The sequence below is a fragment of the Rhagoletis pomonella genome, unplaced genomic scaffold, assembly GCF_013731165.1.
Source record: "Rhagoletis pomonella isolate Grant_MI unplaced genomic scaffold, Rhpom_1.0 Rhpom_scaffold_00964, whole genome shotgun sequence".
Classification (NCBI taxonomy): domain Eukaryota; kingdom Metazoa; phylum Arthropoda; class Insecta; order Diptera; family Tephritidae; genus Rhagoletis; species Rhagoletis pomonella.
In genome coordinates, this window is record NW_023459518.1 from 24,570 (window position 1) to 48,318 (window position 23,749).

Sequence of the window (23,749 nt, forward strand, 5' to 3'; positions counted from 1 at the left end):
CTAAATATACATACATATATACACACATATATACATACATATTTCTCTCAACACAAAATTTGGTAACTAAAATATAACCAAATCATGTGTTGCGAAAAACATACTTAATTGACTAAGTAAACTCTTTTCTCAGTGTAAGTATGAATAATGGGTCGTACCAAAAAGAAAAGTTCTAATGTATTTTTTTTTTTTAATTTTTTGTCATATCTCTACCATTTACAGTCGCATCGTAAAGTGTGATATATCGATGGATCGACACATTTTTTCGTTTCAAATTAAGTTGAACTCAAGTACCCCGTTCTTGTACTTACCCACCAGATCTCAGTTCTTTTCGTCCTAACGTGCCACACTAATGTCAGTAAATATTTTTTTATTGAATGTAGGTTTCACCGAATAATGTAAAAAGGCAAAAAATACCTGTAGCCATCGCAGAAAAAGCAGCTACAGCAAGGGCGGCAGACTTAGGGGTGCTAGTTGCCCGACCAACTCGAGGTCTGCACGCTATAGTATTCTCGAGGGCTTTGATTTCATCCTTGATGACACGAATCACTGCGTGTCTAGCCTGGAGTGAGAAAGTTCGAGAGGGAGCTGCCTTGACTACTTGGGGACTTCTCTTAGAAAGATGGGTCTCAGGTCAACTCAGCGAACGCTATGGAAAACCAGAGCATGCGGGGTCGTTCTGGCGGAGGGTGGACCGGGGACGGTCTAGGGATCTCCTTAGGCTCCCGAAGCCTGATCTTTCGATTCTGGTAGGTCATGAAGAAAAATTGGGGCTATTAGAAAAAGGGGCGTAGCATATCCCATACAAACCAAATGTTTCATAGTGCATGTCCCGGAAGATGTTCATGGAAGAGGAGTCGGATATGGTATGGAGATATATGAAAGCAATCGCATACTCATGGAGAAATATTGTGGTTATCGTAAAAGGGGGCGTGGCACATCCCATAAAAATCGAGTTTTTTATACTGCCTAACTTTGTAAGTGTTCATGGTAGAGTACTCGAACATGGTGTGCAGATATATGAAAATAAGCGCATACTCATTTAGAAAAATTGCGGTTGTTGGAAAAGGGGGCGTGGCACCTCCCGTACAAACCGAATTTTTCATGCTGCATAGCTCTGTTAAAAAAAGTTATTAATTCAAAAAGAATAAAATAAAAATCAAATCCATGAAAACTTTTAAAAATATTGACAGGTTGAAAAATAAATGTATGAAGATGTTTTAAGTTTTCTTCGCATATCATCGGAGGCATTGATTCGTGAGTTTGCCTACCCTAAAATCCTATGTATCGACCGGTTCGGTGTTGGCATGTGCAATTATGTACATACATATGTTCTTACATACGACTACTTTAAAATCAGGGATTACACATATTTTTTTGCGTCCCGTCCTAATGTACTCTGTGTGAGGTAAAATATACAAACACTGATAAATTGCTATTATTACACAAGTGTTCATGGTAGATACCCGGCTGGAGTATATGAGCTGTCAATGAAGATATGAACTTTGATCGAAATGTTATATTTATGTATGTCTGCTTATGACTCATATTTAATATATTTTTGAACATTTTTTGATGGAATTTAAAGCTATATATCATGCATATGTAAGGGAGCGTTTACAAGGCCGGTTTGGACTTTAGAGTGCCTCTTTTGAATTGTTGTTCCCGTCTAAAATATCAATTTCATAATAATGACATAAATCAAATTGAAAACGCAACTAAAATGCTTTTCCATAGTGATAGCTAATAAGAGCCTGCTTTCAAGGCTATATCCATTTGTATAAGTTTGGAAGAGAGTCATGCAAGTTAACTATGTAACAGAGATGCCAAATCGAAATAAAAAATAGTCGCTTTTGGAATCGATTCGAATCGGAATAAAAATACCCCATCTCCCAAGATCGATTCATACATTTTTTCAAATAACGCCGTTTACCTTATTTTTATAAAGTACTACACAAATTTATTGCAAGTAAACCTACCTTGTTCATAACGGTTTCTATATCAAGATTTATATAAAAACAAATATATGTGAAATAAAATTTTCCTATATTTAACGCAGCGATGTGAGCATTCAACAGAAACTTCCTAAATTAGCCCTACTTAGGAGAATGGTTAAATTTCTTTGAAATTCGGTTTTATTTTATCACAAAAAAGAAAAAGTTTTATGTTTTACTTCAAAATTAACCACATACACTAGCCCAAAAAAAACTTTTTGCGATACGAACGTTTTTTAATATTTATATATTTTTTTTGTTCCGCTAACTCTATGTTTCTCTCTTAATTACCCTCACTCACCGTTGATGTGTGGGATTTTTGTTTGTTGAAGATGTTGTTTATTTTCTCCATACAACGTATGTATATACATGTTCTCGAAATTTTTTTCATGTGGAAGAAAATCAATATGATAGTCGTAAAAAAAATCATTTAAATGTCATAGTGGGCGATGGGAATATTAAAAAGTCTTTATCATAAAAAATAAAGAAGGCTTTAACTGATTTATAAATCGAAAATTTGTATGAAAATATCACTTTATAGAGATCTTTAAAAAAAAAAATTTAAACAAAGAAAATTAAAAATAACACTGATTTACAGTAAAAATGCACATTGGATGCCACATTCCAATGCCTATTTAGAATTGCTCGCTTACTCCGAAAATCGAAATAATTTTTTTTCTTATTATTTTCCACTTAATCGCTTATGTATATCTTACGAAGCAATTGAACAATCTTAATACGAAGTGTGGCAAATGAAAGTTAACTAAATTATACACAAGCCGTATTTACATCACTTTTCGTTATGCCGTATAGTTTCTGAGAAATTAATTAATCATTCCAGATTTTTTGGGTTTTGATGAAAAAATAAAAAAATTCAAATTTTAACAGGGAAAAAATTTAATAATAACAAATTCTGTGTACATTTTTTTTTCATTTGTGTTAAAGCCTTTTATGTTTGCTCAAGTGCGCTCGTGTATAAAAATCCTTGCGCATCTTCATTTGACCACTCATTCCGATTTTGTTTATCCATCGATTTTCTTTATTAGTAGCTTGATTTTTTTTTTATAACAGAAAAATTAGATAATTTAGCACATGCCCGAATATATCGAAAACTTATCTATAGAAAAAATTAACTGAATTTTCGGAATTAACGAGCCATTCTACATAGGAAATGGATAGAGGCATCCGGTGAAAAATAACTAATTTGTCATGCATTGTAATCAGCGATTATGCTGCTGATTTAAGTAAACGTTCTTGAAATCCCGTGAGCCGCCCTAATGCAACTCAGACATGCATGCATAGTCATATGTAGCTATGTACAAATGTACATATAGTACGTACGAGCAGAAATACCTTGTTTCCAAAATAGGTAGACTCTTTTTTTTTAGCGAAATTATTCGCCATCCTACCACAACCATTTTTGTTTTTAATTTTTGCAATTGAGTGGGACATTTATTAATTAATTAATTCGTAACAATTTGTTTAATTGAATTATTGAGACATGGTGAAACTTCTAGAGTCAATGGAGCGACTAATAAAAGCTCACAAGCGAAGTTTGTTTACGGTATTTCACTTGTCAATACCCTGACGGAAACAAGTGATTTTTCTAAATCAACTAATTGAAAGACTACTTTAAAAAAATGCAATGAGTAAATGTTTCGAATTTTTATATTTTTTTTGCTAAAAAAAAAAAGAAATTTGTGTCTTGGAAGTATGAAAAAGCATCTGTGAAGTGCAGAACGAAAGCGTGTTCAAACGAAACATACTGAGTTTGAAGATGTTTAAGCCAAATTCATTTTACAGTAGGGTCATTCCATTGAAAAGAGGAAAACGACATAAATTTAAATATTCCCTAATTATCTTTATTTCAGTAGTAACCTCTTTTTAAATGACTACATTTTATTAACCTGTGGGAAAATATTAAAAATTTCAAAAGAAGTTGTAATTTTTGTCTATGAAAAGTTTTATTTCATGCATAATTACTTTACAGCAGTCATAAGGAGATGTCCCACTAGTCACAACTTTAAATATTTTTTAATATTTCTATGAAGATTATATAAACCTCATTTTTATTGAAAACGAAAGCATATAATTCATGTTTTACAACATAAATACATCGCTCACATGCATTCAATTGATAGTTCAATAAAACTAAGAAATCGTAAAGGTATTTTTGTTAAAGCAATTTTTTACATTAGTTATCTTTCTATGTTAAAAAAATATCTTTCGCTGTTGTATAAGTTCCGACGACATATGTAGTTAAAATTCACAATTGATCACATTCTGGAGTAAAATGTCCCACTAGTCACAATGGAATGGCCCAGTAGTTGAAAATACATGCAGGAAAAAGCAACTGTTAAATAAATGAGTTCGTTGCAGGTAAAATAGTAAAAATTTCAATTAGTCATCATTGAAAATAAGGTATTTTATAAATTACTTCCAAACTAATTCAATTTCCTGCAGGGTATATACATACATACATATATATTTAGTGGGTATTTTTCATTATCTTATCACAATTTGTCAGTGTGGCTGAATGATTACTGTCTCGAGAACAGACATACATTGTATGTACATATTTACAATTTACATTGTGCAAATGTATCCATGTACATATGTATCATCACTATATTTAGATCAAACTAAGTGCAATGAAATGCGAGCCCCGCAGCCAATTGGTTTGGAGTGCGTATTACTACTAAGTATATGCGTATACTACTAAGTATTGTAGGTCTCAGCTTCGATTTTGGCCCCAGCAATGTTGGACCCTTAAATCGAATGAGTCGAAGTAGTAGTCCCACTCAGCATCTCGCACACTGATTACCCGCGTTGCAAAGGTGGGCTAACGCGGACGCTTTCTGCTCTATTGCACTCCAGCGAATATTGCAAGCAATCAAACGAATGAGCTGTATGATTGGTGAACAAGAGCTTTACAGTGAAATAAAATACAACGGCTCCGCTGGCTTCATTTCCAATTGGCGTCAGTTGGCACAGAAGATAAACGGACTGGCGTTCCTTTTTGGGCTCGGCCAAAATGGCTTTGGGCCTAAGTTTTAGGGGGTTACAGAAGGAGATAAGTACAAATAGTTAAAAGGCATATTTAAATACAATACAAACTTAGTTTATCTTTATACTTCTATTACTGAGGTAGACTTTTTGCACATAAAGAAGAGTAATGAGCAATTTAGCTCCAGTAAAAAAAAGCTTACAAATAAATAAACTATTGAAACTTGCTGTCATTTTATGGTAAGGCTAGTTAGGATATGTGTATGCAGCAGTACCCTTCACAACTTAGATTAGATAGCTTTTTTATACCTTTCATGAGCATGAAATGGTATTATAACTTTGGTCCGATGTTTGTAAGTACCAGAACAAAAAGAGATAGACCCATGAAAATGTATACTTATATGATCAGAACGTCGAGCTGAGTTGATTTAGCCATGTCCGTCTGTCCGTCTGTCCGTCTGTCCGTCTGTCTGTCTGTTTGTATGCAATCTAGTCTCTCAGTTTTCGAGATATCCGGATCAAATTTGGTAGGTGGGTGTATTTTTATAATGTATTAATCATTTGTCGGAACCAGAAGAATCGGACCACTATAACATATAGCTCCCATACAACTGATTGTTCAGATATGAGATTTTTCGTTATAACTTCTCCATTTATGCAGCTACGAACATGAAATTTTGCAGCACTTGCACCCATTATCAACAGAATGCTTACAGTGAAAATTACAAAGATCGGTTCACTATAACCTATAGCTCCCATACAACTGATTGTTCAGATATAAAATTTTTCGTTATAACTCCTCCATTTATATAGCTGGGAACAGGAAATTCCGCACTGTTTTCAATAATTATTAACAGAAAACTTACAGTGAAAATTAAAAAGATCGGATAACTATAACCTATAGCTCCCATACAACTGATTGTTCAGATATGAGATTTTTTGTTATAATTCATCCATTTATGCAGCTAGGAACATGAAATTTCGCACCATTTTCACTCATTATTAACAGAATACTTACAGTGAAAATAACAAGGATCGGGTGACTACAACATATATCTTCCATACATCTGATTGTTCAGATATGGGATTTTACTGTAAAACTCCTTTATTTGAACAGCTAAAACCGATAAATTTCGTAAGATATTTTATAAATAATAATACAAAGTCTACTGAGAAAATCGTCAAAATCTATGCTGTATAAGCTTTATCTCCTATAGCACTGATTGTTCAGATACCAGTTTTTGCGATATATCTCCTTTATGTAGGAAACTAAACCCAACAAATTGTGTTACCGGTTTACATACCGATCACATAGCAGTGAAAATCACTTAGATTGGTGCCATATAAAGTATATCTTCCATACCTCTGATTGTTTAGATGCGATTTTTTTATATAAGTATGTAACTCCTCTATCGATGTATGCAGATGTATTCAAAAGCAGTAATCTGTCAAAGTAAAATTTGCAGATGTTCATGAAAGGTATGAAGCCTTCGGCATAGCCGAAGACAGCGCTGCTCTTACTTGTTACCTATATAAATATGTATGCGTATATATATTTAGATACATATTTCATCCCACACATAGCAAATATTATGTATATAATACACCTGACCATTTAGAATGACACATACGTATGTACATAATTATACTATAAATCATACAAAAAATTGGTCAAATATTTTATGGTTCTCAGAACGGCTCTATCCTCCATTCAATGTGAAAGTATGCGTGGTAGAAAAATTCCCTGTAGGCTATGGGATTAGACCTAAATTCTTTTAAAATCCCTGCAAGAATTTTAGCTTACACAGAGTTATCCCTTTCTAACAGTTCTTCTTCTTCTTATATTGCACAACAACTTTTTGTCGGTCCTGTCACCAATTGCCTATCTCATTTGCAAAGTTAAGCTAGTTTATCACACCAAGCTCGGCACTTATAGCCGTTTTCACCAGCTATTAAAATGCCAAATGAATTTTATTTTATGTAAATTTTCATATAAAATAGAAAAAACTAAAATCAATTTTCACTTAAATTGCTTTTGTGAAATTGGCTCTTAGACCATCCATTGTGTGCATGAGCGCCCTTACTTTCGCTTTCCAGCCTTGCAGCGAAATCGAAAGATATACCCGAGCTTCATCATACATTAGTATCATACACAGTGGGACGTTCCCAAGTAGTACCCGCTCTACAAATTCGCTGAAACTCCATATATGCTCTATTCTGTAGTTAGGAAAGAAGAAATGTGGAAAATGGTAAAAGTCGACGTACTGCCCGCCCGAAGCTCTTGTAATTAGGCGGATATGGTAAATGTTATCAGATTTTAATGAAATTCAGAGCATATGCTGGTTTTAACTATAAAATATAGGCGCCAATGCGAAAAATTTTTATTTTGAAGATAACGAAGTGTGTCTCACTATGACGCACACCTCCTATACAAGCTTTGTTAGTTCCCTTAATTTTTTTGAATAGTGTATTATCTGCCTACTTTGGTATGTAAATCCACGCTAACATTTTTATTCTTTACGACCGAAACCAGATAAATTTTCGTGGAGCTGAGTGGAAGATCGACCTAGTTCGAAAGCGCCCTATCCCAAAAAACTTTTCAAGAAAGCCCTACTTGAGAATTTGATTAAAGAACGCCCTTTCTCAGCTGTCGATTCAAAAACACCCTATCTCGGCACATTTTCGATGTATTTTCAGCTGAGATAGAGCATTTTTGAACAGAATTATGAGATGGGGCGTTCCCAAATTCTGAGATAAGACGTTTTTCAATAAAATTCTGAAATAGGGCGTTCTTCAACCAAATTCTTAACTAGGGCATTCTTGAAAAGTTTTCTGAGAAAGGGCGTTTTCGAACTGGCTACGGATATACTAGGTCGATCTTCCACTCAGGTGAAAAATAGTTAAAATTCAATAATATTTAGATAAATAGTCAAATCTAGTCAATATGTGAGTGTCGTAAAGTAATGATAAGTACTATATCGCCGATTCCTTTGCAAATCCGCCTATCGACTAATTGCCGCCTATCTTACGGAACTCAGATTTTGCAGGAGATCGAAAAAACGGTTTTTCTTTGCAGGAATTGCCTTGATAGGCATTATTTTCGCACCACCTAACGGCTACATTTTTTGTGGAGTTATTTATTTCTATTTAACCAATTAATTTAAATATGAAAGAAATCGGACCATATGGATTTTCCAAATATCCCGACTCCTGCGCCACCTAGCGGATCAATTCATCTTTCATGTTGTATTTTCAAGTCTCTAGCTCATCGGGAAGTTGGTTAAAAATTGATTGCAAGATTTGATTACACACAGGTGGAACTTAATAAAAGCTTGTAAAATATGCAAAAAATAAATGGAAATAATATACTCAATTGCTTTTAATAAGTTATCGCAGTACTTCAATTCAATAAACACAAACTTAGTCATAATTTTTCAAAGTAAATAATTCTTTCAGGGTTCATCAACTCTTTGACTACATATGTATACCATTGTTCCGGGCAACAAGTAAACAGGTGTCAACTAGACAACAACAAAAGGTACTGCAATATGAGCTGGAACAAAATAAATAAATGAATTCGTTATTTCATAACTTTTTTTAAATACCTACCCTGCAAAAAGTGGGACTAGGTTAAATACTAGTACAGGACCGCGCTACCTTGTAACCAACACTGGTAACCGAAACATATGGAGAAAATATGGTTACACATTAACCTTGCGGTGTCATTGGACCTGACCTCTTCTGGTCTACCGCTGCATACACTCTAAAAAATCTGTTTAAAAATGCGACTATAAATCGAGTATATTTTTGTTTATTTTTAAATTTTTTTGGTAAGTTTACACGATGAATATGTATTTTTCTCGTTTGCACATTTTCGTGTGTAAAAATCTTTTTTTGTTAGTGGCTTTACACAATTCTAAGGGTGAAATCAAACAGCAGATGTGTATTTTGTAGCTTGTACACACTTTCTTAGTAAATTTACGCACACCACAGCAGCTATATTACACTCTAAAAAGTCCGAAATTTAAACAAACTATTCGTTGAATAATCGAGCATGTAATTTCGCGAATAATAAGGTAGGAAATCAGTAACCTACCTTTTAGGTAGGAAATCTACACAATTTTTTTTTAGAGTGTAACATGGGACCACATAGATAACTATAAATAGTCCTGTCCTTTTGGACCATGGACTGAACTTCATAAGATTTTGTATAAACCGAATATTTGATCATTTTTAAAGGTGATTTTTAAATGTAAATAGTAAAATCTATTATTTCAAATGCATTTTCTTAAAATTCGTTTTCATAATATTTATATTTGGCAACCGAATCATATTGTCGATGGGCCACGCAGAGGTTGAAGGTTTGAAGTGCTCCAGATCAGCATAATAAGTTACTAGTGTGCTACCTGGGCCTTTTGTCCATACTTTAAAACCACGTCGTAGTAGACCACCTGGTAATCAAATTTTTGCAGGGTATGTATACACACATGTATGCGTGCTTAGTACATACAAATATGTGCATATGTACACGTATTAGTGCAGGGAGTTCTATCCGGATTTTTTGAATGTTCGGATAATCCGGATATTCGAATATCTAATTAAAAAATCTGAATAACCGGATAACAAAATTAACGGATGTTAACATACATATGTACACGTATTAGTGTAGGGAGTTCTAACCGGATTTTTTGAATGTTCGGATATTCCGAATATTCGAATATCTAAATAAAAAATCCGAATAACCGGATAACCAAATAGGCGGCTATTAACCGGATATTCGAATTTCTAATTTAAAATTAACAAATGCTTGTGTATTAACCTTACAATAGCCGTCATCGATTCGCCATCAGTTAGCGAGGGGCGAAACGAACGAACTCAATGAGGTACAACCAAACTCGCTATCGTCTATCCGTGCTAGCTAACTTTGTTGTTGCTTTCACATGCAAAATTCTTCTTTAAGCGACCGGAACTCAAACATGGCGAGCGAGAAGTGGCGAATCGATGACGGCTAATGTTAAATAAAAAAATATATTTTTTTTAATATCGCCTGGTTCCGCCTGCTACAACTATCTATGGAAGTAGCGGCCACAGGTTTCAAGTAAGCTAAAATTGGTTAATTTTGTAACAAATTCCTGTACATGTATGCCGCTCTCGCAAACGTCTTCAGCTACGTGTTTTATTAATTATTAAACAACTCAATAATTTTGAGAAAAATTTTACGAATCCGTTCAAACTCTATTTAGAATATTCGGATGAACAATTGAAGGATATCCGCATAACAAAATCCATATACACGATTTTCAGAACGGATATTCGAATATACGAATAGTCCCAGCCCTAACACATGCCATATGCAACTGCACTTGTTTTTGACGCTTTCACAGAATATTGTTGAAGCTTTTCACACTCGCGTACTTTTTATCTTGATTTTTTACTGAAAAGCTTATTGAAGACTGATAAGATACATGTGAACTGTGTGTTCTTATCAACACTAGTGTTCATGAAGTTAACCTCACCTCAAACGAATGTGCTTAAGAGGCTGCTAAAAATGATCTAAAACGGTGTCAAGAGGATCATTGTAGCAATTTTATTTTCTATTTTTAACCGACTTCCAAAAAAGGGGGAGGTTATCAGTTCGTCGGAATATTTTTTTTTTTTTTTATGTATGTTACCGCATAACTTTGGACCACGTCAACCGACTTCAATAATTCTTTTTGCAACGGAAAGGTAGTGTCTCAGAGGTGGTCGCATAATAATTTGGTTTAGATCCGATCATTCGATCATGAAATATATAGATATATATATATTTTTTTAAGTCGGTTTTTTTTTGCTAAAAATTACTTGTTATATCTTGATCAGTTCAGGATCAGTCAGTGGCAGTACGCACCCCTAACCACTCGGCCACAGCAACCGCCTATTAAAATTTGTTCATACGTACATTTTCGGTATCTAGACAAATGAATTTTTTTTTTTGTAATCTGTAAACCGTACATAATTAATTTAAAGCCTGGACACAACTTCTTGATAAAAAAACTTCTGAACTTAATCTTTCGTTTTGCCAAGAAAGACAAAAACTTGCTTTTACAATTTAGTTGGTAGTGCAGTAGACTTACACCAAAACAACTTAAACTTCAAAATTATACGTTATCACTACGTGTGACTTTGCTTTTGTCCGTTAGTGTACATATTCGTATATTTTGGCGGTTTCTGTATATTTAATTTCAGTTACATTTGCAACTTCATTTGCTAAACAGCGTAGAAGTATTGAGCTGCGCCACAAGCTGTGCCAAGCAATTGCAAAATATTTTTTTAATTAAATTAAATTTACAAAAAAGTTAGTGCCTATATAAATCATACAAAATGGGTGAGTAAGCTACAACGGAGTGATAAGATAATTAGTATAAAGTGTTAATATAAAAAAAAAAATAAAAAATTTTCTAAATAAAAAAATCACACAACTCAATAGATAAAAGTAAAAGTTAAACGAATGAGTAGGAAAGTGCTTGCTCAGCTGTTTCAAAATTTCATAAAGTTCGAATTAAGTGTTGCTTTAACTAAATTTGTTAAAAAAAGTAATATTTTTATATTTCTTTCGAAAATATTCTAAAAGTTTCGAGTACACTTATATATTTACCTACGTGTCATTTTCGTCTTCGATTCTTTGTAGTGCCGGTACTTTACCAACTCGTAAGTTTTATCTAATCAGCGCTTGTTGCTAATAAAGAACAGCAAGAAGCAAAGTGCATGAGTCCTATCATATTTTTATTTAATTTTGAAAGCTTTGTCGACACGTTTTAAGTAATGGCTGCGAGGCTTGATCTCTTGAGTGACAGCAACCAAGAGTTTAATAAAAAAAAGCGTGGTTAAAAATGTTAAAGGCTATGAAGGTATTGTATGGCCGCTGTAGCCCACTCGTAGCACCAAGATGTGATCCCTTTTAAAAACAACATCCCAAAAAATTATAGAAAATGCTTTTTCTTAACAGCGGTCGCCCCTCGGCAGACAATGGCAAACCTCTGAATGTACACATTCTATATTCTGTTCTTCTATTCAAACTATCGCAAAAAAGAAAAAAAACATTAGAATTCCGCAGTATCCTATTCTGTAATCTATTGTTTCAAAAAATGCTAGTTTGTAATAAAGCGGGGAAGAGGACAATAATACTCAAGTAAAGAACGCTAAATTCATTTTTGGCTGACTAAAAAGACGAAAGCAACACTAGCAATATGACCTTAACGAGGATTATTCAAAATATGACAAAACTACGAAATACTTGGCTTGCTTCGCATTCTAAAAACATGAACCTTTTCAAGTTCCTCTAATTCAAAATTCCCCTCTGGATATTTTAAGGAAGAAAGAAGTCTTTTTCAAAGAGTGAAGAACTTTTTTCTTATCTAATAAAGGCGTTTTTTTTTGTTGAAAAAAATCTAACAGAAAGGCACTTCCCGGAAGTATGTGTAGTCAGAGAAGTACGCGGGGTTTTGCACCCCAAATTTAAACCCATTTCGCTCCTTTTTGATATGAATACATATAAACTTCCCAGTAAAGTTGGCTTATACTTTGCTGAGTCATTTAATTGTGTATGATCTGGCGAGGCAATACAATTCATTTCAATACATTTTCATTCAGGCAATACATTTTCTTTCGGTCAATTATGGCCGCTATTTAGGCGGGTATAGTTTATTTATTGATTGCAGAAGAATTAATCATTTCATCAGGCGGTAACACTTCTTAATGACGATTGCCTTCTACTAAATTCTATGTTTCTAAATAACTTTTTTAGTAAATAAAAAAAAGTTTATGAGTTATAGAAATATTTATTTGGACCTTTAAAAATTTTTCTGTTAAATGGGAAAGATGATATCCGTCAAGGGGCTGCCGCCAGTGTTGATACCCATTTGTGCCCGTTTCATTACATTTCCCATGACTTTCCGCTAGATTTCCGGTGATAACTGTTCGCCTTCCTGTCGAATATTCTCCTTAAGGGCTGCGATGGTATGAGGCTTGTTGGCATAAACCCGCGACTTCATGTAGCCCCAAAGAAAGAAGTGATTAAGAAGAAGGGTGTTTAATTTTGCGCCACCTTGTATATGGGGCGTTCCATACCAAAATAGAATACAGGGTGTGAACCACATTCATTTGTTTGATTTGCTTTAAATTGTTAGGGTTGATGGATAAACATAAATAATAAAAAAATATGAAATTTGAGCTTGATTAATACATTTTCAAAAACTTTACAGCACAAAAACAAAAACAAATCGTGTTAATAGTTTTCCTATTATTTCGACAACGGGGCGAGGAAAAAATTTGAAAAAAATCACACATACACACATCAAAATCCTCTATGAAAGAAAATATTTTGTTAATTTTTTTACTTGAAAAAATTTTCACATACAAATTTTTTGATAAAAAAAAAATCGTTTTTGAAAATATGTCATCTCAAAAAAAAAATAAAAAAAATCACAATGGTAGCTCTAAGTATTCCGCAATATTTCAGTATAGTTGAGTAAAATGAGTACAGTACGAATTTACAAATTTTTTAATTCTTTTTGAATTTTTGGAGTATGCAGTTTTGTAGCCCATTAAATTCTAGTGTAATAAAGTGCAAGTTTTAAGCGATTGCAAAACTGGGTTAATTTTTTTTTTTAATTTTCTTTGAAAACGGTTTTACGCATTTTCTTCCATAAGAAAAAAGTGCAAAAAGCCGTCGCAGTAGCTTAAAACTTGCACTCATTTTACTACAATTTAATGGGATACAAAATTGCATACTCAAAATATTCTAAAAAAAGGTAAAAAAAAAATTTAAAAATTTGTAAATTTGTAATATATTTATTTTACTCAACTTCGGCGTAAAAAAAATTTATAACTCAAATTATTGTAGAGTGCACCCTATAAAACTATATTTAAATATTGCGCAATACTCAGAGCTACCATTATGATTTTTTTTTCTCTGTCGTAGCTTTCCGCTATTCTGGTTCGACTCTGCACTACCATCTGCACTACCACGGGTTAACAGAGTATCAACTTACCTAGGAGTCGGTGCAGTAGCGGTTCAAAAGTAGGGCGCCCATAAATCACGCAAGTGACTACTTTAGTAACTCCCGGTATTGCAGAGAGAGCCCCGATGGTGACTACCGCCTAAGACATTGCCTTGTAAAAGTAATCGCTGAAATACACTGCAAGTAGTCGTTCGGTAATTGACGGAATTTATCAGGTAGCTACCGATTCTTCAGTCCCTTAGTCCCTCCCCCGTACTGCAGGGTATTGAGTCACATACCAGTGTTTGCACTGATGTACTTATGTACTTACACATGCCTACATATACAATGTATGTATTTATTTATGACTTTGTTATTGAACACCACATTGATATTTACGTGTTTTAAAATTAAGTATGTGTACAGAAGAGCTTGAAAATTGATAGATTATTAGTAAACTTATGTACATATTGCGTATACATATACATAAGTATTTACATACTTAGAGTAACTAAACTAGGACAGTAAATAAGCTAGCAAATACGCTGCATTAGTTATCTTGGTAACTGTATTTCTAAGAAATTTGATAAATGAGTGTCACATGGAACTTTTGCAAATAGAAAATACATATATTTTATAAATTTTGCTTTATTACTAACTCATGTATTTCACTGTGTACTTATAAGTATCTACATAAAAGACCATCAAACATTTATATTAAATTTTCAACATTAACACTCAGTAAGAAAATTTATTCAAAATCTCACTTCTCACTCTACTCCCTTTTTTTAGCGGAACACACATGGGTTTCCACAAGCATTTACAGCGATTTGCCACCCTTCGCCATTCATGCCGGCCACGACTCGGACGGTGATCCAATCTATGTTGGCCGTGCCTACCACAATGGTGATATATTACCTGCAAAAATCGTTCCCAACAAGAAACAAGCCTACGTCGCGTGGGGTGGTGAGGAGATCAACAAGCAAGACATCGAAGTGTTGACCGGTCATCATTACAGCTGGATACCAGCCAGCGGTGGTGAAGTGCCACCACATGCTTTGCGTGTTGGCCAAACCGGCGATGGTGAGCCGCTTTTCATTGGACGCGGCCATTGGCAAGGCAGTTTGACACCCGGCAAAATCCACCCATCGCATGGCTGCCTCTACATTCCGTATGGTGGACATGAACAGCGGCTCGATAGCTATGAGGTGCTCGTACAACCTGAAACCTGGGTCAACTCATCGGGTAGCAATCTAGTGCCTGGCACTATTCACGCCGGTCATGATGCTGATGGTGATGCCATTTACGTGGGACGCGCCTACCATGAAGGTGATCTGCTGCCCGCCAAGGTTATTCCGAATAAGAATTGCGCTTATGTACCATTCGGTGGTCGTGAGGTAGTAAAGCATGATTTTGAGCTTTTAGCCGGTTACGGTTACGGTTGGGTACCCGATGCAAATGGCGGTGTGCCACCAGGCGCTGTTGTCTGTGGCCGCACCAGCGACGGTGAGCCTTTGTATATTGGCCGTGGTCACTATGGTGGCAGTCTGACACCCGGTAAGATTCATCAATCGCATGGCTGTTTGTACATTCCGTTTGGTGGACAGGAAGTAAGAGTGCAAAACTACGAAGTTTTGGTGCGCGTTTAAAGGACAAAGTACCGCATAATGGCTTATGACAACGAGATGAGCTTTCAACTCAGCCACTCCGGAGCAACGTAGAATAATGGAATACATTCATAAAACATTTGTAAACACATATGTATGTTTACGTGCACATGTAAATTGCCCTTTTTCAACTTTTTAATACATTCTTGTTTTATACAAATGTTTTTTTTCTTACAACTACATACATACCTTCATTGATGTAAATGTATAAACATTTTACCTTGGTCTTCCAGATTTTTGTTCTGTATCGTGAACATACATACATTTTATAACTCAAATACATAGATGTTTGGTAAAATTCGAGCCATGTATTGTGTCACATAAATTAATAAAAAAATTTTACATCAAATTCGAAGAATTGTTACGCTGATTTGATGATATTAATGGTTATTGGGAAACGGGTTAGCAAACTTGTTGCCCATTTGTTTATTCTCACCATTGTATGATATATCGGGTTTAAAATTGAATGCGCCCCATTTTTTATTAGCAGGCAGTAGCAGTCAGTGTCGAAAAATTTCACACACTTATCTATTTTATAAGATTCACAATATTTTTCATTACAAATATTTTTCGGTAATTTTTATTAAAACTATCTTTTTTATTCTAAATCTATTAAAGTTTCAAACTTTGCACAGATTTCACAAAAATAAATCTCAAATTTTAAAAACTTTTCATGAAAATTCCCAATTTTTTAAACAGAGTTTTTGACAATTTTTTTAACTGACGCTTTTTCGCAATTTTTCCATACAAAAAAGTTTCATGCATGTGGTATAAAATTGAATTCTGTACAAAGTTTGAAACTGTAATACATATGTACACTTTCAGTTTAATAATGAACTATAGTTTGATTAAAAATTGCCGAAGAATATTTACTCCACCGTCCGTAGCGCTGCTTTTTGCTAACATAATTTATCGCGTGGGGTTTTTTATGACCCCAAATTTAAATTAACTGCATTTACGATACCCAGGTTTTTATTATTAAATTTCTATAAAAAAAAATTTATTTACATGTATTTTAAATAAAAAACAAATTCAGTGCTTTAAGAAAACTTATTTATTCACACTTAAAGCAAATTTGCCAAAAGTCCACAAATAACGTGAAATTGTTGATGATTTAAGTAAAGTATCTAAAAAGTTCAGAGGTAACAAATTTATGTATATATGTTTTATTTCTATAACCTTTAATTCTTCAAAACTAAAAAAAGGTATTAAAAACAAAAACTTAGGAAAAAGCAAAAACAAACAAAAAATTCAGTGGCCAAATTTGAACATTTTTATTCTACGCATTGCATGCAAATTCTTTGGCAGTGCCTCGGAAAACAATAGTTTTTTCCAAGGAGCACATGTGTTTTTTATACTTTCTCTCTAAATTCCGAGGCCGGAATTCATATCTACGCTTTTTCGTTCTGGTTCTGGGATATTTTCTTGTTCGTGAGAACCTCGTGTAAAACGCTGAATGAGAAATCGCACCTCCCCACGTTTCAGTAATGAAATCCTTAAGCTTTATATTCTGCTCCATATGCAAAGCGTCAGATATTATATGAGCATTTATACAACCAATATCGGAGCATTTACAAAAAATCAACGGCTGAATACGGTCAATTTTTTCCATAAAAGCTAGAGGATTTTAAAAGCTGTTCAATGATCCTAGATTTATAAGCTCTAAAAAGGCATCTTTAATAGGCATATATTTTTCGATCTTTTGTGAAAGCAACACATATATAAATATTCAGTAGTAATATCACATAATTGGTAGAATACTTTTCCATAACTTTTTACTTTGTGCTCGGGATTTTTACACCGAAAATTTTTTTACACACATTTCTAGGTACGGAAATATTATTAAAATATGTTACTACTCTTAACGCTGTGATAGCATTCGGACCGAACTATATTGCAAAGCCTACCTTTGAAGGGATCCACTTCCCTTTCCAAACTTTGAGAAATTTTTTACTTTTACAAAATTGGTCAGACGCCTCCTTAATATTTTGTTTTCCTTGAAAAAGCATCTGTGAAGTGCAGAAGAAAATTTCAGAAAAACCGCCAAAAACGTATCCGTTTCAAAACAATTTTCGGTTCTTGTCTGTACATTGTTTCTGCCGTACACTTTTTTCTTATTTCCGATCCATTTAATATCTGCCATTTTATTTACAAGACAAAATACATTGCGATCATATTAAGAAAAATAACTTTTACAAACTTTTTTGGCGGTTGGGGCTCGATATGTAAGTAATTAAATAAATAAAAAAGTTTTTTATTGGGACCGGGAGCGGAGCTCGGAGCGAAATAAAATACCGGAGCGGAGCGATGAAAAAAAAATCTAAACCTAAAATCAATTGATTAATAAGTTAAATAAAATATTGTAAGAGATTATAAGAGATTAGTTATCAAAGGTAAGGGGTTCCAAAAAGTTAAAATCGAATAATTAATTAGTTAAATAAGGTATCCGTTTAAAGAAGGGGGGCTAAAAGCACTTTATTTTGAAAATATTTTGTAGGCGGGCTGCCACCTGTTCAAAAAGTTAAACTCAATTTAAATAACAAGTTGAACAAGATATGAGAAAACTTTTTTTTAGTATTTTTTTAAAGAGAGCTGCCATCTCTTAAGAATTTCAAAATCAATTTAATTAACAAGTTAAATAAAGTATTGTGGGTACCATGCAAGAAAAATACGAAAACCGTATCTAGTTGTAAAATATTTTTGTCGAGAGTTGCCGCCAGTTTAGAAATTAAATTGACAAACGAATGAAAAGCTGCTAATATTGTAAATTTTTAAGTTTGTGAGCATGTAAGTATGTTCATTTGTCTCTGTTTGTATAAAATTTGGCATACAGATAGCTTAGGATCTAGATTAAAATAAGGATATTTTTTGAAAAGGGATGCCACCTGCTTAAAAAATCTACTTTAAACTATAAGTGCATCTAAATTTTACAGTATGCCTAACGAACGAGATTTAAGAAAGCGTTATTACCACACTATTTTTAACAGGATTGCCACCTATTTAAAAAGTCATATTAAGTTTTATTAATTAACTGAATGAAGGGTATGGTAAAGAAATTCGGTTTAAAAAACCTTTATTTTTTAAATATTTTGAAGAGGGTTGCCAACTTTTTTAAAATCAAATATTTTTTTATAAGTTAAATAAAATACTGCAATATGGCTGTAAATCGAAAAAAGCTTTGTTTAGAAAATGTTTTCAAATAGGGTCGCCATCTGTTAAAAAGTCAAATCAAATTTAGTGAATAGGTAAAATGAAACATTAAAAAATGATACCGAGCAAATCCAAAAATGTTTAGGAAGGCTTTATTTCGAAAATGTTTAAAAGTCTAAATAAGTTTAACGAGTTGCTCCAAAGAAATATTACAATACGGATGTCAAACAAAACAGATTGCAAAAGCTTTATAACACAGTTTTTAGAGGGTGTGCCTGTTTAGAAAATCAAATTCAAGTGGAGTATTTTTAGTATTTACATCCAACAATTCTATTGAATCTGAGGCCGTTTATTGTAAGCAAACAAAAATAGTTAACAAATAGTTTTCCCACAATAATTTTTCATTAAAAACGGCCTCGAGCTCAATAAAATTGTTTGAATATTATTTTTTATTAGGCCAATAAACAGAAAAAATACAAATACTTAACACATACATTGTACATATTGGATTATACTGTTAAGGTTTTTTCTTGTTTTAAAAATAAAAACGTTTCAGATAAATGTTTTCTTCCTTCCGCCTGTTTACAAATTGGGTGACCTCACGATTGCCGCCGGCAGGGGCCTCGAGGCTCCTTAAGTCGACTCTGTTATGAAGAATGTTAGATTCTGAAGAAAGGTGCTGCTGAAATAAATTATCATGTATAATTAAGTAGTGCCTTTTTGATTTGGCTTTTTACTATGCAGTACAAAAAAGTGCTTTAGCAAGCATTTTTTCGATAGATAGATTTTCCTTCTTTCATAGTTGACTACTTAAAATTCAGCGTTTGTTATTTATTTATAAAATTTTTTATAACATTTTTTTAATAACATATAAAACTTTACATATATTATAGCATTCATTTAAATATCCAAACTCCCAGTTTTTTTAGTCAGATGCTAATTTGTAGTCATTGACACCAAACCTTCCCCACGCGGTTGACAATTAATTCCGCACCAGCACTTCATAGTTGGTGACAGTCACTTCTTCGCCACCAAATCCAATATACAAGCATCCCTGAGATGGATGAATCTTGCCGGGTGTCAAACTGTTGGCATGATAACCACGTCCCACATACAATGGTTCACCAAGGCTAGTAAGTCCACAGCTAACAGCACCAGGTGGCACTGAACCATTTGCATCGGGCACCCAGTGATAGTTATGTCCCGCTAATACCTCTATATCATGTTTGTTCACCTCCTCACCACCCCAGGCGACGTAGGCTTGTTGCTTGTTGGGCACAACTTTAGCAACTACTACATCGCCTTTGTGGTAGGCGCGACCGACAAAGATCGCATCACCGTCCGAATCGTGACCAGCTTGGACGGCAAATGGCGGCAAATCGGTTTCGATGTTGGTGGAAATCCATTCATGTTCACCTGCAAGTTAAAGGGATGTTGTATTAGATGTAAGTAAATTAATTAAGGGTAATGCTTGAAGTTAAAAATTTGTGCAAACATGCATATCTACATACAGTCAGCGGCAAAAATATGCATACCAAGGCGATTATATTTTCCATCCCAAATTTTTTTATTTTTTTAATTTTTTGTAAAAGTTTGATTCATTCAACAAAAAAACCATAGAACAAATTTTTTTTAATTTCATGCAGAGCTCGGGGAAAATGCAAGAAATACCAAGAAACTTTTAATTTTTCAATTCGATTTCTTAGAAAAATTTTACTACAAGCGTTATGACTACAAAACTGCATTCCCAAAATTTCTCCAAGAAATCGTATTTCGATGAAAATTTCTTTGAATTTTTTTCATTTTCAGGGGATCTGTGTGAAACTAAAAAACTATTCTTGCCTTTGAATGAACTATATGTTTATAAAGAATAAGGAAAATGTGGTATGGAAAATATAAATAAATAAAATCGTCAAAACGTCAGAGTATGCATATTTTTGAAGCTGACTGTATGTATGTGGTGTAACAATGCAAATCGGCGTACGCGGCAAGTGTGAGATTTCATGTTTTTTTTGTTTAATTGACATTGGAAGTCTTGAACGGAATTAAAAAAGTGCATTTTTTTAAATTAACACTTATGATATTTTACATTGACAACGATTATATGTATGTACATATGTAAGTATTAACTTGGAAATACATATATATTGCACAAAGATTGAAGTTATAACTACTTATCAATAAACCATAAATGTGTTAAGTAGCTTCCTGTTATAAAATTATTTTGTGATAATCATAGCTGTTGCCAATCCATTGGGTTTAAGGGATCGGCATATCGATAAATATCGTCGTTTAAAGTACAAAACCGCGTAACTGACATTTGCTGCCAAAAACTGGATTTGCTCACAAAAGCTCTTGGCTCAATCCTTATCCATTCGTCCTGAAATATACTAGCCAGAAATGCGATTGCTTTATACAAAATATAACCATTTTGCATTATTTTGATAAGCGATTTTGTACTTTAAACGACGATACGTATGTATGTATGTATGTATGTATAATTATGTACACAAGTTAGTCATGCATTCGATACGTAAACAACTTCGGCGAAGAAAGACTCCTAAACTTATCGAGCCCTAACCGCCAAAATAACGTAAGCGACATTTTTTTCAAAATTTTATTTTTGAAGCAGAAAATTCCTAGAGCGTCTAGATGCATTTCTGCATCAAAAAGAAAAATTTGAAAAAGATGTCGCTTACGTTATTTTGGCGGTTAGGGCTCGTTATATTTGCGGGTTTTACAGCATACAAATTTCCCAAGGGTAATGATGCTGAAGTGACAGTCCTTGGCCAGTTATGACAGTTCCACAGATTTTTGTTCGAAGAATACTGGAACATTCCATATGCTTACACGTCCTTCTTCGCCGAAGTGCTTTTAAGCGCATTTTTTACGTAAATTTTTTTGCGTGTCTCCTTCGCCGTTAAAACACACTAGATATTTAAGTTGTTTTCGGTAGATTCGGTAATGATCTTGAGTTGAATACATACATACATACGTTTGAACTCCAAAACTCCTCATGAGCGCCTGCATATGCTACATATTGAGATCGATAACACAGGGCAACACTGATTTTGGAGCGGTAAATGTTAAAGCTGTTTTTGATAGACTCTTTTTGGCTGATTACGAATCCGTACGTAGAAAGTTTCCATCAGGTCCAGATTTTGAGAAAAACGAGGTCAAAATTTCAAAAAAATGCGTTTTTGCAATATTTGAGAAGCTCCAGCAAAGAAATAAAAGAGGATAAAATCTTCCACTAAGGCTTAAATTGAAGCTAGAATCCTCGTCTACTGTCCCTGAAAATAGATATCATCCCTGCATCTTGACCTGATGGTCTCTTATGGTCATTTATTGAACAATAACTGGAAAATTATGATTTTGAAAAACAAAATTTTGGTCAAAATCAGTTTTTGCTGTGCAATAAAACACTATAAGTGAGCTAAGGGTCAAGGTGCAGGGATGGTATTTTTAGGGATGGTAGTTCAAGTCTTAATTTAAGCCTAAGTGAAAGATTCTATCGCCTTTTGTTTAATTGCTAGAGCTTCTGAAATATCGCAAAAAACGCGATGTTTTGACAATTTCACCTCGTGCTTCTCAAAATCTGGAGCTGATGGAAACTTTATACTTACGGATTCGTAATCAGCACAAAAAAGTTGATCAAAAACAGCTTTAACATTTGCCGCACCAAACTTTTTTTCCATTTTTGTTGACCTGTGTTATTTGATTATGTTTTATCAAATAACATAGAAAATCCATTAAAAGTGTCGATCTATCATTTGCTGAATCAAAACTATTCACACATTCTAAGTATTTTCTTCCATATAAAAAAATCGACCATACCTTGTATGGAGAAAAATGTCGATAGCCGTCGGCAAAAAATTTATAAAAAATCAGCGCGATCTCTTAGCTACTTCAAATTTGTACATTGTTATATTATATAGTTTCGTTTGCAGCATGAACCATATTTTGTTACAGAAATATCGAAAAAAATTTAGCTTGCAAAGCCTTGTTAATATTTCAAAAACCCAGGGTGCACGCAGATATAATGGAGCGAGGTATGTACATATGTACATACATACATATATATATTTCCAGCGGTGTAGATATAAATAAATTCACAGTTTGTCAAGTATTTTGCAAAACTTTTAATGCAACGGTTTGCGTTTATATAGCTAATCAAAATTAGAAAGAACGCTTCGATGTTAATTAAAAGTTGTCGGATTATTTTGACTATATCAAATTTCTTGTGCTCCATTCGGACTTAGCAAATTTGCCTTTCACTGAATTTAAACGGGTAAAGATAACACAACCTTAATAGTTTTGGAAACGATGTTTTCTTATATCAAAATATAGGGTTTCACAAAAAATATACTTATCAATTTCTCACTCTAGGCTAGGGATATCTGTTTATAAAGAATTCTGCGAAAAATATTGTATTTGTAAACTTCACTTACCCATTATATTATTTTCTCTTGTTTATATGTATGTAAGTAAATAATCTGTAAATAAGTAGATACTATTTATATATGTATGTCTTTATTTACAGAATGTCAGTAAACGATATTGAATTCGTCTGCCGTTGTTTTTAATTGCAGTGTTGCTTAGACTTTAATGTTTCAATTCAGACTGTATACAATTTCACAATCAGCAGAGTAATCAGATGAATGCTAGTGATGTACTGAGTGAATACTTTTAAGTATTGATCGATATTCGGTGCCGATTTAAAAAGTATCCAACACTCTCGATAGTCGGTACCGAATCGTTTAGTTTTCGAATAAAAACGCACATAGGCCAAAAATATGGAAAAAACGGTTCAGGGGAGACTCGCCTATCAAAACCCGAATTCAAATGAAAGATGTATATAGTATGTCGGTTCGAGGCCATAATGCAGAGAAGCTCCTACTTGTTGGAAGCATTTTTTTCTAGCTGAATCGGACGATATCATTTTTGTAGGCCT

The 23,749-nt window shown here is 33.7% G+C and overlaps 2 protein-coding genes across 2 annotated transcripts in view; one reads left to right on the top strand and one right to left on the bottom strand.

Annotated features, from left to right (window-relative positions):
- The window catches only part of LOC118751757, a 28,879-nt gene extending 5,474 nt beyond the window's left edge, over positions 1–23,405 (bottom strand). The window contains exons 1-2 of the mRNA XM_036486573.1: positions 23,247–23,405; positions 19,783–20,214 (exon numbers count right to left, since the gene is read on the bottom strand). Of these exons, the coding sequence (XP_036342466.1) occupies positions 19,783–20,214; positions 23,247–23,250 (436 nt within the window). The 5' untranslated portion in view covers positions 23,251–23,405. The remainder of the gene's footprint in view (positions 1–19,782; positions 20,215–23,246) is intronic.
- Positions 11,243–15,994, top strand: LOC118751758. Its single transcript, XM_036486574.1, has 2 exons — positions 11,243–11,364; positions 14,771–15,994. The coding sequence occupies exons 1-2, from the start codon at positions 11,361–11,363 to the stop codon at positions 15,625–15,627; spliced, it is 861 nt and encodes a 286-aa protein (XP_036342467.1). The 5' UTR covers positions 11,243–11,360; the 3' UTR covers positions 15,628–15,994.
- Positions 23,406–23,749: the final 344 nt, after the last annotated feature.